Genomic DNA, 24,783 nt, shown 5'->3' on the forward strand with positions numbered 1-24,783 from the left:
CCATGCTGGCTGGGGATGATGGAAGTTACAGTCCACATCTGGAGAGCATCAGGTTGGGGAAGGCTGGTGTGGGGCAAACAATTATGGCCAGACAGTGCTAGTCTCGAAAGACACATCCAAAATCCTAACCCTGTTCCTCAAGCCAAAAAACCCTCCTGCTTTTCAGTTCTCCTGGCACACACTTCCCATCATCAGACAAGTCAAACCAGTTTCAGTCCTCTCCTCTCCTGTCCATGAGTGTAATTCAAAAATATTTTAGGGAATGTCTCTCTTTATATGAATACGTCATTTCATATAAGCTCATATACATAGATCTGGGAGACAAGTCTGCTTTGCTGAGGGTTACACTGACAGGGCAAGCCTATCCTTGTCATTCCACGTTATAGTGGTGTAGCAGTTTTGATGATAGTATGCCAGGAGAGAAACCATGTTACACCAGCAGTACTTTAAGATGGCATAAAAGCTACACCCTCAGAATTATGCGAGGTTGGGATGTGTGGTAGGGGAGGAATGGAGGAATAGGAGGAATGGTTCCGATGCTCCCTTAGGGCTTGCTCCTGCTGCCAGCATGCAGTTGCACCTCCAAAACAGGTAATATAAGCTAAAGGACTCCCACTGGACTCAGTTAAGGGGCATTTCTACATGAGGCTTTTATCCCGCACCTTTACCGATGCATCTGCTTCCGGATTCTTCGTGGGATTAAGATCAGTTCATTTACATGTGCTTTTTTCCCAGGTGTTTTCTTTTTCTGCTTTTGTTTTATGTTTCACTATGCAACCACTAGATGGTGCTGTGATATAGCGGAATTATGCAATTACACGAGACTCTCATTCTGCCATTTCTAAATAATACCAGACTCTCCTCATTAGTAAACAACACACACCATGATAATGGTTGCAAAGCACGGGAAAGGCCCTGGAGGATGACAACATTGTGTAAAGGGCCCACAAACTACTGTGAGCGAGCAATCATGAGTGCACAATAAAAGCTTCGTGTAAAAAGGCTCAAAAGCACCAGATGCCTGCCACCTTCACCCCACTGCTCTTAAGCCACATTAGAGGATAAGATAAATTAATTCACCCCATAGCCAATCAGAGAGGAAGGAATCATGTCATAGGCTAAGCCCTTTGATGAGTACTTCTGCCTGCTCCTGTGGCTGTGTGATTTTAAGGAAGTTGCTTTCTGTTCCTGCTGGCTGCCTTTCCCTTTTTCACCTAGATCAAGGATGGGAAACATGTGGCCCTCCAGCTATTGCTGGACTGAAACTCCCATCATGCCTCACTATTGGCTATGCTGGCTAGGGCTGATGGGAGTTGCTGTCCAACAACATCTGGAGGGTCACATGCTCTCCAACCCTGTTCTATATGTTTTGTTGATGGCAGGAATTCCAGGTGGTCTTCTTTGTCTAATGGAGGTAACTTGAACGTTTCTCAGGCTGGTTTTCAGTGCCACATCTCCAGTTTCCTATTGCACTACACCTTCCCACTGAGCCACAAGCAACATCCCAGCATCACCTCCTCTGATGGTGTTTCAGTACCCATTCTTTTCTGTCCATATGGCCCACATCCCTTTCTCTTGCCAAATGCATGTTCCCATCACAGATGCCAATACAAAGGTGTCATTTTATGAATGCTGTCTGTGTCACTGATTAGCGTTTCTGTGATTCGTGGATTACAGCGTAACTTCCATGGTTGCTCTGCTAGCTCTTGTTTCTCCTGCTTCTATTGTGCTGTTATCTCTGCTAGGAAAGGATATGAGTCCAATTAAGCTTACAGCAGCGCAAGTCCCAACGTAGCTGCAGCAGACTTAGTTCGACCATAAGTCTGCTGATTTGCAGTGTAAGAGGGATGATGTTGATTGAAATACAGGGCAGGTATGGCTTCTCTGTGGTTCTAGATTTATGAAATTGAGATTACCCTGTCCTTGCAGGTGTTTTAAGCACACGGAGTGAGCAATCCTATGGTCCCTGGGAGAGTGTCCCAGGGACCATAGGATGACTCAGGGGTGGTGCCAGGTACCGAAAAGATCCAGGGCTCAGGCCCAGAGAACAAAAAATTGCACAAATTTGCATGTGCTGATTTACATATGCAAAGATCTGTGCATAATTAGAAATAATTAATATAATTTAAATTTTATAGACGGTAAACTAATTAACCTCTTGCTTGCTTTCAGGACTTGTCCTTGGTCTCAGGCCCAAATCCAAATGGGGCATATGGAGTGCCTGGGATCAACAAAGAGCTGTATGGCACCTGCAACATTTGCCAATTAATTACAAACTGAACATGGCACACTGGTAAGGGATTGCGTGGGAATGTGTTGTAGACTATAATAAACCATGCTTTTAGGCTGCAAACATACACAGTGACTAGGAAGTAACCCCATTAAGTACAGTGAGATTTATTTCTGAGTAAATCCTCACTTGCTCTTCCCACCTCCCACCCCTCATCACCAACAAGCCCAACAGCACTGGACAGAGACCTTAGGACTGAAGGACATTGCTTTGCTGCTCCTGGTCCTTGGGCCAGGACCCTGTCTCCACAACTATGGAAGGGGGAGGGAATGGTGGCTTACCCGGCTTTTTCTTGGAATTGTCTTTGGTCTGGGCAGGGCTTCGTGAACGGGAGCAGTATAAATCACTTCACAGAACATAGTTCCGGGTGGGATGGGGGATTTGAGTGAACATTATCTGACTGGCGAGGGCTGCTCAACCAAAAAGAGAGGCTCCGCCCCACTTCACCTTCCATAAAATCCCAGGAGGATTCCTGCTGTGTCACTACATAAATCACTCTCCTTCTCTATCTTTCTCTGTCTCTCCCCCTGCCCCCACCCAGCATTATTTACCCTGTTAAAGAACAATCACTAAAGGAACACAATGTTCTCCTTCCCCTGTAACTGATGATGCTGGGAACAATCTCTCCCTCAATCCACCCCCCCCCCGCCAGCATTATTTACTCCCTTAAAGAATGATCACTAAAGGAACACAATGTTCTCTCTGCCCTGATCTGCTGACGCTGCGATCAATCGAAGCTTCAAAGTTTCGACATTAAAGCTCTAAATGCATTATTTTGATTCATGGGAATCTAGTAACTTCAGGAGTGTGCATTTCGGGGACAAGCCTCACTGATCACAATGAGTGTTACTTCTGAGTAGACACACATATGTTTGTGCTGGGAAAGACCGAGGGGAAATGAAGGATGGGAAACCCCTTTTCTAAGCCCCTTTTCTAAGCTGATGCTGCACAGGATCTGGTGATTGAAGGTGGAAGTAGTTACTTCTGAATGGCAATAAACCAAACAACAGAGAATTGCAGCTTTGGGAAAGCACTTTACAGCCTTTAGGGAATTAGTGCTTTAAAATGTACCATCTCAGCTGAGGGAGATCTCTGTAAATGCTGGTGTGTGCATTCAGGGGACAAGCCTCATTGACCACAATGGGAGTTACTTCTGAGTAGACACTAATTGGTTTGTGCTGGGAAACACAGAGACGGGAAACCCCACTTGACTAGAGTCACAGTGGAAAGCACAGCCCTGGGCAGGGCTAGCATACCTGAGGTCAATGCAGGGGTTGGGGCACACGACAACTATACTATGGAGAACCTGACTTAAGGAAAGGAATCAGACTTTAAGCAGTCTCAGGAAATTTGGTTTTTCCGTGATAAACTCCACAGTGGCTGCTAGATGGCCATGATGTCATGTATCCCTAATGACCTCCAAATGCAGCCAGCTGGGAGTACATCACTGGTGGACACCCCACCCCCTCAGGTGAGAAAGCAGAGAGAGCGGCCACCAAAGGCGTCTCCTCATTTTATTTAAAATACTTTATTTTGGTAGTTTCCAGGATTCTAGAACACTTTTTTTTTACAGTTCTTGGGTTCTAATTTCTGGAAATCCTAAAAGCCACACCAAATGTTGCAATATTAAGTTTCTAGCAACCTCATCATCATACAACTCTTAAAGTACCAAAATGCAATGAATATGGACTTGAGCACACTCCGGGAGAGAGTGCAGGACAGGAAGGCCTAGCGTGCTACGGTCCATGGGGTCACGAAGAGTCGGACACGACTGAACAACAACAACAACATAGTCCTTTATAAGGACCAACCCACATTCCTAGGAAAGGTATTGCCCAACTGTGGATTTGGGGTGTTTATTTCTCATGGCTACCTTTGTTTTTGGTTGGTTGTTTTTTAAATTACCAAAGTTATCAGTCCCAGGTTTCTCTCTAGAGCCAGATATTGGAACTATCTTCAGGGTGGTTAAGGAAAGTTGCAGCTCTGAGCACATTTAGTAAGGAATAAGACTCCAATCCGACATTCATTTACCAGGGAGTAAATCCCATTGAACGCAGTATGACTTACTTCTGAGTAAACATATTTAGGATTACACAGTAAGTCTGATGTAATCCTGAGTATGTTTCCTCATCCACAGATCTTTCTGTGCCCCAGTTATTTCCCTACCCCACATTATTTCCTGTACCATCTCACCTACCTTTTTGCACCCCACGGGTCTCTATAGCCATGTAGATTCTATAGCCATGTAGGCTATATAGACTATAGCCATGTAGGTCTCTATATCCAGGGCACTGCTCAAAAATGATGATGATAATTTATATAGCGCTTTGTCACAAAGTGCTGTACCTAAAAGAATTAGCTTGACAATTTAAACTACATAATTACAATAATTCTAATAAAACTTAACTCAAAATTACAATATTATAACAACAGTCATAGTAACCCAGATAAACAAATCAGCATACTTTACCTCAAAAACAACCTCAAACACATGAGGGCCCATGCCTCCATGGGCTGTTCCATAACACTGGCCGTGGGATGGCTCGTAAGACCTATCCAATCTGACCCAGACTGCCTCTGAGGTTGGAAACTCAACCTCAGAGAGGGGGAAAAGGGGGGGTTCTGCTGGGTAGGGAGGAGACTGGAGAGACCAGGATACTAGTTATCCCGAGCTTCTTCCAGCCTCCTCCCCTCCTCCTCCAAAGGGCCTTGCTAGATGGGCTAAAAAGCCGATCTAGCGAACTCTGCAGGGCAGGAGGACAGGGGGCCAATGATCACTTCTGCTGCTTCTCCTGCCCTGCACTGGATGATTGGAAGCCTCCGCGTTCAGAGGCATCTGATCACCAACAGCGCAATTGGTAGTACTGTGCCCTAAAAGAGCCTTCCCCACCCTGGTGCCCTCCAGATGTGTTGGACTGCAGCTCCCATCATTCCTAGCCAGCATGGCCAATAGCCCTGATGGGAGTTGCAATCCAACCCATGTGGAGAGCAGCAAGGTAGGGAAGACTGCAGTGAAAGATTGTATTTATATTGATATTGAACTTGTCTTAAATAAGAAGATTGGCTTTTATGGTAGAATTCTTTTCTGCTAAAATGCATTGATGATTATTTTGGTGCTGTTTGTTTGTTTTCTTTTTCTTTTATACTGTGTTATTTAAAGCTGTGTATTAAAAACCTTCTCTTCTGCCCCACCAGTCATTGTTTTTTAAAAGAAGAAATCATTAAAAAAAAACTTTCTAAGATACAGTTAAAATAAAAACACCCAAATGGCCAATTTATTGCCCTTGTTCCCCACCAATGACCAGGCTCCGAGGTTTTGCAAAATAATACAGCACAGCTCACTGTAATTCTTTCTAGGGATGTTGGATAAATCTGCAAGGGAAGCAAATGAGTTTGGATTTTCATGAATCCGACCCACGGATTAGCTTTCCCCCTATTGGGTGGATTCCTCAGACTGGTTCTCTAACTTTCCTGAATTTTGCACAAATTCTGACATAGAAAAATACACACACACACACACACACACACACAAAACTGGCCCAAAATGCACATTTCCCCCATAGGCTAAAGCATGAAAATGTGCATTTGGGGAGAATTTGCACAAATTCAGAAACAAAAAAACCCCCAGTTCCATTGGTGGGAGGATGATGGAACAAAAGGCATCTGACAATCCGCGAAACACAGACGGAACGGATTTTACACGATCTGTACATCCCTACTTCTTTCTTGCACTGCAGTTTGGACTTTGCAAGCCTAATGATCCCCTCAGCCACCCACCCACTTTGATGGTTTTGGGTTCCCCGCTCCCCTTCCTAGCAGTCTCCTACAAGTATCCCCTTGCTGCCATGTCTTGCACACATTCTTGCTTCACAGGTGCCCACCCTATTCAAAAGCCACAGAGGGAGCCAGTTAGTGCCTACAACCAAAACTCAAACAAAGTTAAAATATGTCATGTGCACACAGTACTTAGATAAGGATTGACGCTTGAGGACTGATATCCCAGGAAAGAAGGGGGTAAAAAAAACTCAGAGAGCTGGAGAATGTGTCAGGGGGTTTCCTGTCCACTGGCAAAGCTGTATAATTATAAACACAGAACAATAGGCCTTCTTGTTTCTGGAACTACAAACTAAACCAGACACCTGCAGGACTTCCTGCAACCAGTAGGTTGAAGGACAACAAGGACTTTCCTATATATGTCTGATTTTTGTTTTTCTAAAAATCTGCAGCATAGTTTACATTCTGGTTAATCTCCTTTGTTCCCTGCAGAGTTAACACTGAGGTGGAATATTTCAGCCTTCAGAAAGGAGGATGTGGTTACTTGCCCTGCCTCTTTCGAGATGTATTCTCATCTTTCAGACATGTTTCCCTAACTAGCCAGGGGGGCGATTTTCTGTGTTAACCCTGCGTGAGCTTTTAGCCTCCTACAGAGAATAGTTTATCCAGTGTTAGTCACTGCCTTAGAGAGAAGTGCGAAGGTCCTCCCAGCACTCCAAATACTGCATCAGATTGCTCCAGGATAGGATCACTAGCCAGCAAACTATTTAAGGCACAATTAATTTCTACAGCACCCTCCCTGTTTCAAAAGCGTTTCGCAAACATCTGCCAGTTGACACTGGTCAGTGCAACAGTTGATGTTGCAAAATAATTTGTTTTTTGCTCCCATCCCTGAACCCCACACACTGTTTGAGAAGAGTAGAACATACCATCACTGAAATATCGCAAGCAGACTCCTCCCCCACTTTTAAACTCCTTTTCCTTTTTTTGTCTCTCCCCAACCCAGATAACTTTTTTTGTCCTGCCAACCCAAGGTGATTATTTCTAGAAATATCTGAACTTAAGTCAGTTTTAATTACAACAGTATCATGTTTTTTTAAACCTGCTTTTGCTGAAATGGTTTACAATACTTGCAACCAATTCTGAGCCAGCCTTATTTTAAATTCAAGCAGATGAAACTTTGCATAGAAGTATCCCCGCTGAGCCGAACTGGCTTTGCCAATTGCTAAAAATTCAGATAAAGAATAACAAAGTTATATAAACATTTGAAGACATCTCCCAGCATATGTGCATCCTGTTATTAACAGTGAATCTCATTACTGCTAAAGAAGAACATAAATAAGGTCTACAACTCCTTAGGGTCTCATCATGCAAAGTGCTGTGCAGGCACTGCAATAACTCTGTACTTGTATGACCAATAGCAATTGCCATTACATGTGACAAAATTCCTTCAAGAAATCTGTGCCCTACAGATATGTTGGACTACAACTCTTCTGAGGATACAATCTGCAGCCCTCCAGATGTTATCAGCCTCCAGTTCCCATCAGCCCCAGCCAGCCTGGCCAATGGTGTGGGATGATCCGAGTAGTCATTCACCAACATCTGGAGGGCCACAGCTTCCCCTCCCTGATGGTACAGGGTTGTATTGTCACTATTGTATTGTCATTGTGACGTTGCCTTTTTCCATGTCTAAACCTCCCATGTTTTCCCTCAGCTTCTTCTGTCCTTTTCCTTTCCACAAAAAAATCCGTTAAAGATGAAAAGATGGGATAGTTGTACAATGTATTTTGATTGCTGGCACTAGGAGACAGGGCTGGCCCAAGACATTTTGCTACCCGAGGTGAAGAACAAAATTGGTGCCCTCCCCTATTCCACATATAAAGCCAACCTGACTGACAGTTGAATCTTATTTCAACACTGGCAAAGGGACAATATTCTCCACTGCACCTGAGGGCAGTAGGCTAGCTTAGGGAATACAGGCCAGAGTGGAGATGGGGAGCAATAAGCTGAACCCTGACAAGACCAAGGTACTTTTGGTGGGAGACAAGAGGAGGTAGGGGGATGTCAACCTAGAATCATAGAATAGCAGGGTTGGAAGGGGCCTACAAGACCATCGAGTCCAACCGCTGTCAGGAGCGCCTAGCAGCCTCTTTCAGTACACTCCAATAGCCAATTCAAGACACAGACGAAAGGACTATTTTTCAGGCTTTAATCCTTTTAAACTTAATGACTCTTTCAGATGGTAATCATCAGTGACTAAGCAATGAACAGCGGAGTAGCCTACGCTCCAGGTAGGCAGTTGGTCCCCGTTTGAAGGAGAATCACTTGAAGACCCTGAACTTATGGGCTAGGGAGAGATCCTCACTCTTTCCCTTGGGTCCACGGGACGCAGCCGTTGCTTGCACGCCAAACAGGCACTACGCCTCCTTTCCGCGCCCTCCATCGCTTGTCACTCCCTGCATCTGCATCGAGCGTCTAGCAAGCCCCCCCTCCCGCACTGTCTCACTGCCCGGGTCACTATCTATCTCAGGAATGTCGGCAGGAGGAATCTCTGCCAGCTGCTGTGCCTGTGAGGGATGAGCGGGCTCCTCTCCCACGGATTGCTGATCCTCCTCAGAATCAGAACTGCTCTGGGGTTCTATCGGCTCAGTTTCCACCCTGAGATCTGCCTGCTCAATGCAGGAATCCAAGTCAGAGCATCCCTGACAGATGGCTGTCCAGCCTCGTCTTGAATGCCTCCAGTGTGGGAGAGCCCACCACCTCCCTAGGTAATGGGTTCCATTGTCATATTGCTCTAACAGTCAGGAAGTTTTTCCTGATGTTCAGCCAGAATCGGGCTTCCTGTAACTTGGTGTTGAATGGGGGTATGGCTACCCTTGAAAGTCCGCAGCCTGGGGGTCATTTTAGACTCGGGTGTCAGCTGTGAGCCAGACAGTGCTGTACCAATTCCATCTGATATGGCAGTTGTGCCCCTACTTTCCCGACCATCTGCTCCCATCGGTAGTACATGCCCTGGTTTCCTCTCGTCTAGACTACTGTAACGCGCACTATGTGGGGTTACCCTTGAAGACGGTTCAGAAGCTGCAGCTGGTGCAGAATGCGGTGGCTCACCTGATTTGAGGCAGCCGCCAGCATGATCACATCACTCTGGCGCTGAAGGAGTTGCACTGGCTACCAGTTGTTTTCTGGGACAAATTCAAGGTGTCGGTTGTGACCTTTAAAACCCTATACAGTTCCGGCCCAGCCTATCTCAAAGAGTGCCTCCAGCAACACCAGACAGGCCGCTCAACAAGATCAGTCTTGGATGGCCTTCTCTCTGTCCCACCAACCAGGACAGCTAGGCTGGTGAGGACAAGGGAGAGGGCCTTCTCTGTGGTGGCCCCCACTTTGTGGAACTCCCTCCCTAGGGAACTCCACCATGCCCCCTCTTTAATGAGCTTCCGCCATGCACTGAAAACTTGGTTGTTCAGGCAGGCATTTGGGGTGGGTTAGGGTATTTTTAGAATATGATGTTTTAATGTTTAATTTTACTGTTTTAGATTGTTTGTACTGCTGTACATCTCCCAGAGTGGCCAGGTGACCGGCCAGATGGGCAATTAAGAAATTTAATAAATAAATAAATAGCTAGCTAGGTAGCTAGCTCTGCCCTCCAACACCTCACCGCTGCTCCCTACCATCTACCGCCCAAGGCAGCTGCCTTACTCTTTCTAATGGTAGGGCCAGCCCTGCTCAGCGATTCCATCTAGAAGCACCCACTCTCTCTTGGTTAGTGTGTGTTTCAATAAAACCCATTACAGTCATTTATCTTGGCCTTTTATAGATAACATAACACTATGAGAGCAAGCTCTGTACAAATCTTGTGCAACCACCAGTGTGTAGAGATGGCTTGTATCTAGGTAATAATAATTAATCAAAAGCTGGACAAGGCAGAGAAGGGTGGGCACAGGCAAAGACACCTGTCCAAAGCAATTAGGGCTAGAACCAGTGGTGTAGCAGAGTCAGCGTTCTCCTGGATACAGCGCCAACACTTTTTGTTTAGAATGGACACTGACGTCATTGGCCACCCAACCCAGAATTCCCTGTTCCCTCTGAGTTTAGCTGCAGTCCTCACAATTGCTGGGGCAGGGAGGTGGATTTTCCCAGCAACAATACATTGTTTCCTGTTGTAGTGCAAAGTATTCTGCGGTGGCTTGGTCTTGAATGGGCAATTAACAGAGCAATCCTATGGACCCTTGGTGAACACCCCAGGGACGATAGGATTGTTCGGATCCACCCTTTCGAGATCGGAGACAGTACTCCGACCTTGGAAGGGGGAGTCGGAGATCTGTCCTTCCCCACCTGACCCTGTGCAGCTGGCATGGAAAGAACCTCTGCCGGCTGCCCTCTTGAGGTCAGAAAAGCGACCTTGGAGGAGGAGGGAGGAGAGCGTTCTAGTGGGCAGGGAGGGGAGGAGACCAGAGAAGTCAGAATAGGAGATATCGTGAGCCTCTTCCAGCCTCCTTCCCTCCCGCTCCAAAGCATCCTTGCTAAATGGGCTGAAAAGCCAGTCTAGCAAAAATCACCAAAGACGTAAGATGGGGAGGCGAAGATCACCTCCACTGCTCCTCCCACTCTACTGGTGTCAGCCCAGCATAGGAAACTTGGAAGTCTCCAACTTAGGAGGCTTCCAAGCAGCGAGGGCACAATCGAAGGGATTTCACCCTAAGACTCATTAACTTTACAGAAGACCTGCTCCCAGTGGAGATGAAAACTGCTAGAACTGGTTTGTTGATGATGTATCAACACAGCTGCCTGAATTTTTGGACTCTCCTTGGGGGCATGGCTATGGGGGCTGTCGTGATGAGCACCTGCACTTCAAAATGTATCACTGTGCCACTGGCTAGAAACATCCTATATACTAATAGCAAATTCAATTGGCCAAGTGTGGATCCAGTGTGGATGCAGCCAAAATGGTTCCATCCCCGCACAAGAAAAATGTATCAGCAGGCTTGGGGTAACCCCAAGCTATGTAGAAGTACAAAAAATCTTTAGGGGGGAAAAAAAACTAACGGTGTGGACGGGGGACCCAAAAACAACCCAACAAGGACTGAGCATGCTCAACAGTCACGGCATGCTGGCTGACTGTTGGAGGGAGGGGAATGGAAAAACAAGGGGAAGGGGGAATGGAATGGAGTATCCTAGCAAAGGGGTTGCCCAGCTGGCGCTCCACATTGCAGCGTTTTGTTTCAGGTCCCACTTATACGGTGAGATTTCACAACCCACTGATCTAACCCCTGGACTACGCAATAGTCAGCTCAGTATGTGATCTGTTTAAACATCAAGGCTAAAGAACACTCAAGGTTAAAAAAAGAGACAGGGACATTTTATGTAAGCTATTTTAGGAACAGGAGGTTTCAAAGTCAGTGGTGCATTAGTACATAAATTCTGATCTCTAAAGCAGAACGCAACACAACTTTGTAACAGAGCCACACGGCAGGTTTTATTAAGACGGGAATAGAACAAGATAAGTGGGACCTGCAACAAGAATGTTGCAGTGCATCCCCGGCTCCCAAGAGGAGTGTTCCTGTTCAAGGCTCCAAACAGCCTGTAAGCCTGGAATAGGAGCTTTATAGTGCTGTTCAGCCTTTGCAGAGGAAGCTGGGGTGGGGGCGTTGTTTCAGGGGTGGAGAAGGGATAAAGGACACTTTTCTTCCCTCCCCTCCTCTAGGTCTTCCCCAGATGTGCTATATTTAATTAATTAATTTGTTAATTGATTAAAGGATTTTTACCCTACTCTTTAGCTTAAAAGGCTCTCAGAGTGCCTTACATGAGATCAATAACAAACAAGACAGACCTTGCCGAGTTTTGCATATGTGGGGTTCCCCCAAGTCAGCTATTACCTTCCTCTTGTGCATGGATGGTGCCCTTTTGGCCATGTAAAGATCACACTTGGAGAATTAGATTCACTGTTAGTATAGAGGATAGTGAGAAAAATGTAGTTCTGGAGATGGGAAAGGCATTGTTCCAATCCTAATCCCCTCTTCCAGAATATTTACTATGAACTGCCAGGGCTGAAGCAGGCCAGTTCCCCCTTTCCTCCTTTTTTTTTTTTTTGACAGGGGACTTCAAATCCAAACGTTCCCTGCATCAGTCAGGGAATTCATTCAACAAGTCTGCCTGACTTATTTTTCCCCCCAGCCTTCCACAATCTGATGTACTCCAAATGTGTTGGACAACAAGTCCCATCATCCCCATCCAGCATGGCCAATTATGGGAGTTGTAGCCCAGTACATATGGAGGGCACCAGGTTGGGGAAGGTTTCTTCAAAAAACCCCTTTCTTCCTTTCTGTAGGCTGAATTTCCAACAATATTCTATAAGCTCATAGGTGCCTGTCAGGCTTTTTTTGTCCTTTTATTTTTATTTACATACTCCTGCATACCTAGGAAGCCATCACCTTATTTTCTGGGTAGCCCTGTTTCACTTCCAAACCACAACATTTCTCCATTAGAGGGGAAAAGTAAGACTTGCAACAAAATATTGCAGATTGTCCCCTTACCTCTTAGCAGGAGTGATCCCGTTTAGGGTTCCTACCAGCCATGCCCTCCTCCGGAATTTTCAGCTCAAGCTGGAAATTCCACTCCCTGTACCCACCAGTTTTTCTTTTCTTACTAACCCTCAATGTTTTGTGGCTACTGAACAGGCTCAGTCCCCATCAGGCCTATTTTGGTAGGGGGAGGTTGCCCCCTTACGTTTTTTTTAGACTCTTCTGTATTTCTGCAAACCTCAGGGGTACCTTTAAGCATTCTGATAGCTCTCTCGTTTCCCAGAGGCCCTGTTTTGGTTCCAATCCTGTCAGCATTCACCACCCAGGTTTGCTATTAGCGGGAGTGATGATATGGTGTTTACGCTAGACTATACAAAGGGGAAGCATTGCAATAAAAAGGGAGAAAAACAGGCCTTGTTGAGAAACAGCCTTTTGTAAAGCTAAGTATGAAACCTACTCTTTCTGCGTCAACAGCAAAGAGAGAGAGTGTATCCCTTCTTTCTCTCTCACCAGTTGTAACTGTGGCGAAGGCTTACAACAATTCCCCTTTGCACAGGCAAAAGGCACGGGAAATTAAAAGTCAAGGCTTGCTGCGTAATGGAAGCATCTTTGTCCTTTCCACTTTTCTGCCATTTTATATCCACAACTCAAAAGCTGCCTAAAATGTCGAGAGATTTTAGGCCACCTAAAAAAGCTACTAGTGATGTCAAGAGGGCGAGTGAGAGATGCTCAGGCAGGCGCCCCAACTTCATACACAAGAATAAGCCAGCTCTGGCCATCACAAAATGTGCATGTATTAAGGTTTGCCAGTAAATCTCCAGCCTGTCCCGATAGCACACAATACCACCCAAGCCCCAGAGCCTTGGAAGGAAGTGATAAAAGAGCCAATTTATGCTGGCTCTTAAAGACACAATGCAAAGTCACTGTGCTGACAGCTGTTTTTTCCTGTTCTGTGTTTATGGTAAGGCATGAAAGTTAGCCACTGTCGATACATACCAGGCCTGTTCTCCCCTCCCAGAGTTTTCCTGCACTTCTCTGACAATGCCTCTCTTTGCTACAGGCAGGAAATGTGCCTGTTTCAACTGTGCACAGACCAAGCATGGAATTTGGAGTCTAGTGCTGGAGTTTAAAAAGTCTTGATAATCTAAGCTTCTCCCCCTCATTGTTCCAATACGCTGCAAACTCTGAAATCACAGAAGCCAATGGTCACCAGTTCCCCTGAAATAGGGAGGTGGTTTTATGCACCTGGCACATCTCTCCACATCTCTTCAAAGTACATTTCCCTGTGTCCTTCTCCAGGCTATCTTTCCTTCCTTGTAAGAAATGCCACAAATACCCAAACTATGCAATCAGATAGGGTGGCCAGGTTGCAAACTGGAGATCACTTCTATTTCCCTTAATATACTGAGAAAGAGGTTGCAGGTGGGGTTTCTCATGTCTTGCTCCAGTTAATCATTTATTATTATTTATTTATTACATTTATATCCCGCCTTTTTTTTCTCCTTAAGGAACCCAAGGTGGCATACATAATCCTCCTCCTCCTCTGCATTTTATCCTCACAACAACCCTGTGAGGTAGGTTGGGCTGAGCATCTGTGATTGGCCCAAAGTCACCCAGTGAGCTTCCATGGCCGAGTGGAGACTAGAACCCGGATCTCCCGACTCCCAGTCCAACACTCTAGTCATTACACCACACTGGCTCTCATGCTTTGCTCCTGTTTGGTGGGGGCAAAACTAAAATCCTCGCTCCAGCAGAGAGGTGGCAACCTGTGGTTGCGCCCACTTTTGCAGCTGTGGCTCCATTAAAGCAGGGGTGAGGAACCCTTTTTCTGTCACAGGTTCCCTCAAGGGTAATCTGTCCAGGGCCACATGACCTGAAGCGGGAGGAACTGAATTAGGGTGGCCACATATGCACTGCCAAAGAAAGAAGACATCAATTCGCATAACATCTGCATATGCTAATTGATATGCATAGTTGCAAATTCAGAAATAATAACCATAATTTAAACAGAAATATATCACATCATTGTGGAGAAGACTGTGACCAGGTGACCTGTGTGCCTGCTCAGTCTGTTGTCCAGTTGCTAACTGGGGAAGGGCAACTTCAAGGCTGCTGCTGGCTCTCCCTTCTGATGGTTCTTGATCTTTAACCTGGATGAGAACTGGGCAGCCCTTCAAATAGGGAACCAGTGAAGGCTGGTGGCTCCTATGTCAGTGGGGTGCTGAATCTGCTCCGGGTTTCAGTCAGAACTCTAAAGGAGCTAGCACTTTGGATAGCTCTAGCGTTCTGACTGAAACCCAGAGCAGATTCACCACCCCACCAACATAGGAGCCACCAGCCTCCCCTGTAAAGAACACCACCGAGCAGAGGACTGTTCTCTGGCAGTCCTTCAAATAGAGGACTGCATCTGAAAAGTAGGCTAGCTGCCTACCCTAGGCTGAAGGCAGCAGTGGTTGGGTCCACAGTCTAAAGGGGTCAGAGGCACCCCCTTTCTCTTTTCTGCCAATCCCTTCTCTCGCTCTTCTTCCCTGCCCAGTGATGGGAGGGACAGATTGCTTTTGCCAGAGATCTGGTCACTTGCAGAGGGCTTCTGAAATTAAGCTGATGGCAGAAGCTGCCTGCCCAACCCTTACATTAAAGAAACAGACACGATTTCTGGGTTGTGACCTGGCAACCGTCGATCAAACGAACACACTACTTTTGAGCTTTCAATGTTTGTAAAGAGACAATACTGTTGTTATTGGACATCAGATGGGAAACTGAAGGGGGCAAAGACACCAGAACTGAAAACCCTGCCCTTTCAAACTGTGCCAGGGCCTTTGCTTAAGTCAGAGTTGGGAGTCCAGGCTCCTCTCCAATTCCTGGCACCATTTTCCAAAGCTAAGTCCAATAGCACCTCACTTGAGAAACAGTGTTGCCTGGGCAGTTACAGCTGCAGGAAAGCAGTCAAAAGATGTTGAACACGGCTTCTTAAATATTTGCTGCATGTTGTCTGGTGTATCAAGGTGGGAGGATCCCCCCCCAAATGAACTCCTACATTTTTGATACTGTACATTGAGAGATGGGAAGCATGTCAAGAGCCAATGACAAGTTTAAGTGGAAAAACAAGTTAACAAATATTATTTTTGTAAGAAGAGAGAGGCAACTATTCCAGAATCATCTATAAAGATAGCACTGAGCAGTAACAAGACTTTCCCATCAGTTTTTCAGGGTCAAAGCCATTTCCCCACCCCTCCAAAAAAAGAAAAGAAAAAAGGATGGGTGTGGTAGGCTAGCCACATTAAGGCAGTGGTTGAAGGGAGGTAATTCTGAAGGAAAAGCAGGAGGGAGGAGTTACATTAAATTACAGGTGAAAACAAATAAACGCAGCAGACCTAGTCTAAAGGTTGCAGTTGTTATAGCCCAAAGGAATTGATTAAATCATCCTGCCGTATAACCATCCCCCCCGCCCCAATAAGATCCTGGCTTGAAATAGGATTCCTTCATTAAGGTCAGATGAAACTCCAAATAGCTTTGGGGAGAAATGTTCTGCTAAACCATATGGCAAAAAGAAAGAACAGACTGTGGTTCGTTTTGGCTGTGCTCTTCCTGAAACTGTTAGTCAGTTGCAAGCAGTTATGATGAACTGAGTTCCAAGGAGTCATGACAGTAATGGGTAGCAGTGTCTAAAATCTCACTGTTCCCATCTCTGCAAGTGCTTCAATCACAGAAGAGCTGGCATTCCATAAACTGGGGTGGGAAGAAGGTAGAAGATCTCCAGATGTTTTGGATTTCCAACCCCAGAAGCCAGCATGGCCAATAGTCATGAATGCTGGGAGCTGAAGTGCAAAACATCTGGAGATCTACTTTCTGGCCACCCACCATAAACAATGTATCGGAGGCCCAAATGGTACAACAGTCCATCCCTGCTATAGGTCCATAAGTGGCCCAAAGAATTTGCTCAGGCCTGTGCAATAAATATTTTAAATAATTCTTTTGGCTCAGGTTGGTGACCAGTTAACACAGCATCCTCTCTCTCCAACAGCAGCCATAAAAAACCATCTTTATGGCATTTGCCCCTGGTGAGGATTAGTATCCCTATTTTTACAGATGGTACGTAACAGCTCAGGGAACTAAAAGAACACCAAACCCTGATTCCATGTTCTATCTAAGCTTTAGGGCAACCCGTGGCCCTCCAGAGGTGCTGACCTACAACTCTGATCAGCCCCAGCCAGCACAGCCAATGGTGAAGACTGAAGGGAGTTGTAGGCCAAAACATCAGGAGGGCTGCAACTTACCAACCCCTGCTTTAGCGCCGTTCTCAGCAAAAATAAGAAAGTTTGGACCTTCTTAAGTATCTTGCCTGAGTCACTGGTGCCTTTATTTTCTGTGAACTTGGCTTTTATGTTTCCTATCATGATTATACTGTAGGCTGATACACCATCCCTTACTGAAGAATTCCAAAAGTGAATTGCAAATGGCATAGTACAGTCTTTCCTTTTCTTGTTCAACAATTAAACTTCTGATGCATTAATCTCACTTGGTACCTTCAGGGCCGGCCCTACCTGTCACGTCATGGTGAACCAGCCCTCCTCAAGCACTGGAAATCGGGGTGCTGTTAAAGGGCAGGAAATGGTCAATTATTATATTTTTACCATGATAAGAGGCATTGTTTCAGTGAGCCAAGCCAGGTACCTTCTAGCCTGGTTAAGTCTGGGCGATACCAAGGCCTTCCTTGTCAATTCTCCCTCTTCAAACCCGCATCGTCCAAGACAAGTTGGAGAACTTTAGCCTTGCTGTGGAAGAGGGGGTCTCTCAGGAAGAATTCTATACCAAAAGGGAATGAAGTAATTACTAACGCCATCTTTATTACAGATTTAGTAAAAAAGGAAAGAAAAAAGGACTCCAGACATGGTTTCTCTTCATTCAGTTTATAAACAGCAGCAGGGAGAGTTGGGGCGGCAGCCACAGGGCTGAGCTGATTTAAAACTACCACCAAAGGAGGAGAGAGGACACCAACTGGAGAGATGAAGCCATGTGACTGATTGTAAAGTACGCCACCACGTCACAGGCAGTGGCTATTGACTACGCTAGGTCTAGACTGGGCTAGGTGGGGGAGGGAGGTTTCTCTGCTACACCAATAGGAGTCCTGCATTTCTTTCTACTGCTTGCTTGTTTGCAGGCAGTGGGCTTTATTCCTACTCCATCACAGAGCTACTGGCCTTCTCACCAAGCTCAGAACTACCGCTGCTCCTAAGGGGACGGGAGGGGAAGAATGGTGCTATCCACTCCCGTCAAAAATCAAGACACTCATCCAACTCCTACAAGACTGTTAAATTTCCCCTCATTCTCCTCAGAGGAAACAGACAAAAAGGACAAATGCAAGAGGCCTTGGCACAGGTAAACACAGTTGTCCTTGGCATCTCAGGGCCCAATGAGTTTCTTGAGGAAGGCTTCCAGCTGATCCTCATCTTTTATCCCGACAAATTTATCCACCACGTCGCCATTCTTCATAGCCAGAACAGTGGGCACAGCTGAAACCTAGGAACAAGAACACAAAAGGAAGAAACAGTAATAGCTATGCTCCACTGACCTGTGAACATCATTTCAAGAGGCAAAGCAAACATTAAAACAAAAGGGTTGGCTCTTAAACGAAGTGAATGGTTAACGTTTCCTCTTATTGCAGAATTTTCAGGAAATTTAGCAGTATCACTTAAATCTCGGGGGGGGGGTGCTTTTAATGTGTCTGTCCAAATCATTCAGCTCTACTGGGGTTTTTACATTTTGTAAAAAGGAAGCTTCTATTGAAATATCCAAATGTTCTCATATACCCAGGCGTGTTAATAAATCCACATCCATGCTCCCACGCCCACAGGACTCTGACAAGCTACTTGTTTGGGAAATCCAGTAAAGGCCACTGCAAGGTTTTCTCATGTCTTAAAGGGAACAGCCTGCACTTTGGAGTTATTAAATCAACTTCAGATCAGGTTCCTTAAATCAATGCTATTCGTTGAGCATAAAAAGTTCTGAAAATACCAACAGTGAAATTTCTTTCGCAGGGAAAATACACAATGTTTTCTGGCTTCTTTCTAAAACATTTGGCTTTTTCCAGCAGTGGAACCCACATAATTTATAATTGCTTGATGAAGATTAGAGGGGGGGAGGAGACTTTATACCACCACTCTCTGAAAAGAAAGCGCTTGGACAGAGATGACCAGGTGGCATGCTGTAGTTGCTTAAAAGCTCACCATGTGGTGGCTGTAGCTGTGAGAAGATGCGTCTGACCATGTGGGAAGGCAGCATTAATCACACATGGTCAGAGACCCCCAGCTGAACCAGTGCAAAATAACGCAGAGCTTTTAAAAAGGCTGGAGGCTACATAAGATCACACCTTCCCATGGTTCTAGCTATCACACAGGAAGCTCCTGAGCTCCTCCTGGCCTCCCAATCATCTATTTCCAGCCCACATCTGCCATCCAGCTCCCACATTCAACAACGCACCCCAGTTCTGCAGGTGCTGCCGCTACACCCATTGCTTCTCCCGAACAGTGGTTTTAACTGTGCACATGAGGAAGCAGGAATAAAATGGATGGAAATGTGCTTCTTTGCAAGTATGACTTGCACAACACGCACAGAGCACCTTTACAGACGTGTGCATCTCTCTCTCTGTGTGCGCGTGCACGTGTGTGTGTGAGAGAGAGAAAGAGAGAGGGAGGGAGGGAGGGAGGGACAGCAAGCGAAAGAGCTTCCGCATTTTCTTATTTTGCACAATTAATTCTGCTTGCTGTGTGGAGTGGGGGCGGGCATCCTCTAGTATCCCTGGTCAGCCTACCATTCCAGCTTGGCCAGAAATTTGGGCACAATTTCAGATAGCTTTGCAGCCATCAGATGCGCCCTTTAATGCACCCACAAGCACCCTTTCACGTTTGCTAAATGGACACAGCCCATGCCTTTAAGAATGGTGAAGAGAGCTTCGGCTATTGGGCAGTATAGAAATGAAATAAATAAATAATAATAAATAAGAGGAACACCAGACTTGGCCCTCACGTTTCTACCCTCAACATCCTGTTGAGTCCAACCACATCTTCTCTTCCTCCTCACTCCCCTCCATATCTCAAACTTGATAAATTGAACTATCAACTTTTTATTGTCCATTTTTGACTGACAAGAAGCCGCTAACTAGGGTCAGGCAAGAGCAGCAAGAGGACTGGGAGGGGGCAGCTAGCCAGGCTCTGAGCAAGGTCCCATATCTATGCTTAGGGTCTATCCCTGGAAGGTTTGCAAACCACAGGCCATCGCATGCCCCCACCCCCCGCCCGCACTGCACGTCCCATATGAGCAAGCCCATGAAGAGACCAGAGAATGACTGGGGAGGAATGTGTAAATACTTCAGAAGGGCCTGACACATTCCACAGCTCCCCCGGCGCCCTTATCTGCAGACAGCTCAGCCACTGGGTCATGTCCCATCCTTATCTTGTGGGCTGTCCATCCCTGGAATGCACTCTCTCATCAAACACGCTCCCAGGCATCTTGCTGCCATCAGCAGTTTGACACACGCAAATACTCTCGACTAAAAGGCCTGCTCTAACTGGCCCCACCTTTCCCCCTTCTGCTGGCCAATACACAGCAGTTCCTTAAGAGCGCCACATCCCACGGTTAAGAGGATGGGTTTCAGTAAACAATCGCCACCACCAAACCCACTCAAGCCAAGGCTCAATATGCAAAGGACTGGATCTTGTTTGATGTTCTTTAGTGCCCTCTAGAGGTCAACAAGAAAACATCACTGTGGACCTCCCCCAGAGCGGTTCTTCTTTTTGGCAAGAGCTTGAACGGTTGTAAGAACACTGGTTGATTTTACTTGCACCCTTATGGAGACAGGTGGCATAGAACCTATCAGTATCAACACTTTACAGAGCAAAGGTCCACCCCCAGGTCCACATTTCAGTTGCAGGGGCAGGATCAGCCTGCATAAAAGATTTGCCCAAAGTCTCACAGGAAGTTCATGGTAGAGCAGGGTCTTCTGGGTAGAATACAAACAACGTAGCAGCTAAATCATTCTCCCCTCCTGTAGGTCAGTACTACAGGGCTTTCGATGCTAGGCGGAGATCAATAGGGTGCTGTACATTTAGTTGTTCTCTATCCATACCAAGCCAGTCTCAAACTCCATGTCTGAGTTATTGACAGTTGCAAAATACAAGCTGAAATAGAGGACAGGTATAAAATGCCTTTTGTTGTCAGAATGGCAACAGAAGAGGACTCGTTCTTTAAAAACTGGCAAAGATTCCTTAGAAAATGGGCAGGCTTGGATTAGGTTCTGGTATTGAACGTCTATTTCTGCTTCATTGACTACGCTAAAGCCTTTGATTATGTGGATCACAACAAACTCTGGCAAATTCTTAAAGAGATGGGAGTACCAGACCACCTTACCTGTCTCCTGAGAAACCTGTACGAGGGTCAAGAAGCAACAGTAAGAACCAGACATGGAACAACCGATTGGTTCAAAATTGGGAAAGGAGTACGACAAGGCTGTATATTGTCGCCCTGCTTATTTAATTTATATGCAGAGTACATCATGAGAAACGCCGGGTTGGATGAATCATAGGTCGGAATTAAGATTGCCGGGAGAATTATCAACAACCTCAGATACACAGACGATACCACCCTAATGGCAGAAAGCAAAGAGGATCTAAAGAGCCTCTTGTTGAGGGTGAAAATGGAGAGTGCAAAAGCTGGTTTGAAACTCAACATTAAAAAAACGAAGATCATGGCATCTGGCCCCATCACTTCCTGGCATATAGAAGGGGAAGAAATGGAAGCAGTGACAGATTTTACTTTCTTGGGCTCCAAGATCACCGCAGATGGTGACTGTAGCCATGAAATTAAAAGACACTTGCTCCTTGGGAGGAAAGCTATGGCACACCTAGACAGCATAGTCAGAAGCAGAGACATCACCTTGCCGACAAAGGTCCGTATAATCAAAGCTATGGTTTTCCCAGTAGTAACATATGGCTGTGAGAGCTGGACTATAAGGAAGGCTGAGCGCCGAAGAATTGATGCTTTCGAACTGTGGTGCTGGAGAAGACTCTTACGAGTCCCCTGGACTGCAAGGAGGTCAAATCAGTCCATCCTAAAGGAAATCAACCCTGACTGCTCATGGGAAGGACAGATACTGAAGCTCCAATATTTTGGCCACCTAATGCGAAGAGAAAACTCCCTGGAAAAGACCCTGATGCTGGGAAAGATTGAAGGCAAAAGGAGAAGAGGACAGCAGAGGATGAGATGGCTAGATAGCATCACCGATGCAATGAATATGAACTTCAGCACACTCCGGGAGAGAGCGGAGGACAGGAAGGCCTGGCGTGCTATGGTCCATGGGGTCACGAAGAGTCAGACACGACTTAACGACTGAACAACAACATCATATGAAAATGCTGGGCAGGAGGATTTGAATATGCTATGAACATTTATAGTTATATGTTTCTGACAGCGCAAAAAGTGGTGTGTGTGTGTGTAAGTGAGAGAGAGAGAGAGACAGAGAGCTGTAGAGGAGGAGGAGTGTGTTGTATTTTATTCTGTTAAAATATAAAATGTGATACAACTATTTGACTGTTTGTAATCTGCCCAGAGAACATTGGCTACTGCACAGATTAAAAATATGACAACTTAAGTAATACAATAAAAATACAGTTGAGCACAGCTCCAAGACTTTTTTCAAAGTAGGAGCTATGCCATCACCTGCTAGAACACCAGGGTAATTCACAGACCTTCTTACTCTGGCAAGTGAATGAGGTGGTAACAGGAGGCTTTCAGGTTTAACTATTGTTTGACACAGATTAGCATAGGAAATTAGAGAATGAGTAATATAATCAAACAAAGGCTGGGTACTGCTTAACTTTTCTTTGATAGGATTCCTACTACTTTATGCTAGCAGTTTTAATATGCAGGATTGTTTGCATTTCTAATGAAAAGCTAAAGGTTGCATTTCAGTTGGTTGAAGTCTTTGGTTAAAGCACAATGGTGTTTTTTTTTTTTTACCAGTTAAACCTTTGCAGCCAGAAGTAAGCACCAGTGAGTTTAGCAGGAGCTTACTCCTTTGGTAATTATGTTTAGGACTGCAGTCATGCCCTTCATTAGTAGTTTCTTTGTTTGTGATATGTGTTTTACAATGGAATTTTCAATGAGACTGTTAGCTCCTTTGAGTATAAATCATAGAAAAGCAAGATATAAATATACATAACCTGGGGCTATGGAATCTTCTTGAGGGTATATGGCTATGGGGGCTGTCATGCTGAGGTCCTGTACGTCAAAATGTACCACCATTCCACTGATTCTCACCAGAAGCTCTGTTGGTTTCCTTTCAATATGCTCTTTGAGTCCTGCAGTATAATTCTTCACATGTTTTAACCCTTATAATAAAAATAGCCAGAAGAGGACTTACTCTCCAGCTCACTCGACACCCACTTAAGGAGCAGGGTTGTTCCACTCCATTTTGCTAGATGTCATGCTGCTGAAGTGGGTTACTGAGGCTCTGGGAAAAGGAAACCAGCAGTTCCTTGTGTTAATTCCACTTGCAATTTAATCTGTGCGTCACCCAGTGGCAGCATGAAGAGAAGGGTCATCTCTGGAGCCGTGTTGACTCAAGTGGAACTTAACATGAATAGTGGCAAGAAGCCAACGCAAGAGAAAAAGAAGTGGAAGAGTTCAAGGCAAGGTGGCTACAGGCTGAGGCAGGCCCCTCTTCCTGACTTTCTGGTAACCCCAGAAGGAGTTACATAGCAAGGAGAGGCTCCTAGTTTGAGGGGGGCGGGGAGGGGAAGTGACAGGCTAAGCAAGATACAAGGCTGGCCCATCCTTTTAACAAATGAGGCATCTGTCTCAGGCAGTAAAGTATGCCTGCAAGAAGAGGTGCCGAGCAGGACGTCCTCTACCAGAAAGGGTTGTAGGAGCAGCAGAACCAGGACTTGGGCCTAGTGTCCAAGCACCTTCCTTACTTGGGAACCAGAGACTACAACTCTGGCTTGTAAAGAATCCACTCTGGGTAGAGTCCTTGTGAAGCTTTTTTTTTTCCTTCCACAGCCGGAAACACTTCACGGATGGCTGCTCCACTGGGACAGTGTGGAGCCAGGGCAGGCCAGGGCCCATGTGGAGGAATGCACAGGCATTCCAAGGCTCACAGAGGGAGGTCTTGCTCACTCCCTCTCTTCCTTCTCAAGAATTTGCTGCAATGAAGTCACTGTGAAATGTTCAGGCCGAGATGTAGGCCGCTGCCTTGTAAACAGAGGTGCGGGAAGTTTATCGCTAATTTGTAGGGAATCCACAGAACTAGAAAGAGAGCCTCGAAACCTCCCCCCCCCCCCCAAGGGAGAACAAAATGGTTTAGGATCCCGAGACCACAAGCAGAAGGGCTTTAAACATTCCTTTGCCCTTATACACAGACATGAATCATTGGTCTATCCAGCTCTCTAGGGCAAGGGCAAGCAACATGGTGCCCTCCATATGTTTTGGACTACACATTCATAATCCTTGAGCATTGGCCAGGCGGGCTGGGGCTGACGGGAGTTGTAGTTCAAAACAGCTGGAGGGCACCAGGCTGCTTATCTTAGGCACTCGATTCTTTGTGCCTCAAGTCCTTTTAAGTGGAGCTACTGGGGATAACATCTGGGGCCTTATGCATGCAAAGCACTTGCTTTACCATTTGCCAAGCTTTAAATAGCTGGAGGAGGACTAAGCAGTTACAAAACAAAAGAAAAAACCCATCCTTCCATTTGCATTGCCCCCTCCACCCTTTCAAGCTTAAGAATAAGGCAACAAAATCCAAAACTCTTCTTGGGCTCTAAGTGCAAAAGCCACGGAAAGGGCTACCAGCTTTCTGCAGTTCTCTGCATATTGAATCTGGAAGGTAGCAGATTCAGAAAGGATTCCTGAAAAAGAAAAAAACATGGGTTTCTTATCTTGGAAAGGAGTTTCTAGTTCTTATGGTTATCCAGAGGCGTGTTTTGCAAATATGGATTTCCAAAATCCATATCTAATCCTTTGAAGAGCATGAACGTCCCTGCTTGCAATCACCTTGGTTACAAAGACTATTCTTAATCCTTTGCAATCTTCTAAGAAGCCACCCAAGGCCGGCCAAGCCTAGCTGCCTGCCCACCTCCCATCAACCCTCAGTTCAACTCCCCACACAGTGAACATCGAGATGTCTGGCTGAGAAACATGTAT

At 45.8% G+C, this 24,783-nt stretch overlaps 1 protein-coding gene across 3 annotated transcripts in view; it reads right to left on the reverse strand.

Annotated features, from left to right (window-relative positions):
• Positions 1-12,118: 12,118 nt before the first annotated feature.
• TXN2 (thioredoxin 2) overlaps positions 12,119-24,783 on the reverse strand; it is a 30,037-nt gene continuing 17,372 nt past the window's right edge. Inside the window, exons 4-5 of one of the 3 annotated variants that reach the window (XR_014784282.1) lie at positions 17,133-18,108; positions 12,119-14,461 (exon numbers count right to left, since the gene is read on the reverse strand). Coding sequence is in view for 1 of the 3 variants with exons in the window: in XM_084809725.1 (XP_084665851.1) it covers positions 17,992-18,108 (117 nt within the window). In the remaining 2 variants the exon portion in view is untranslated. Of the gene's footprint in view, positions 18,109-23,005; positions 24,489-24,783 lie in introns of all 3 variants that reach the window. The other 2 variants (XR_014784283.1, XM_084809725.1) reach the window with 2 other exon arrangements.

The sequence above is a fragment of the Heloderma suspectum genome, chromosome 7 (assembly GCF_057233095.1).
Source record: "Heloderma suspectum isolate Gila_16-S chromosome 7, 16-S_ref, whole genome shotgun sequence".
In the NCBI taxonomy this organism is placed as follows: domain Eukaryota; kingdom Metazoa; phylum Chordata; class Lepidosauria; order Squamata; family Helodermatidae; genus Heloderma; species Heloderma suspectum.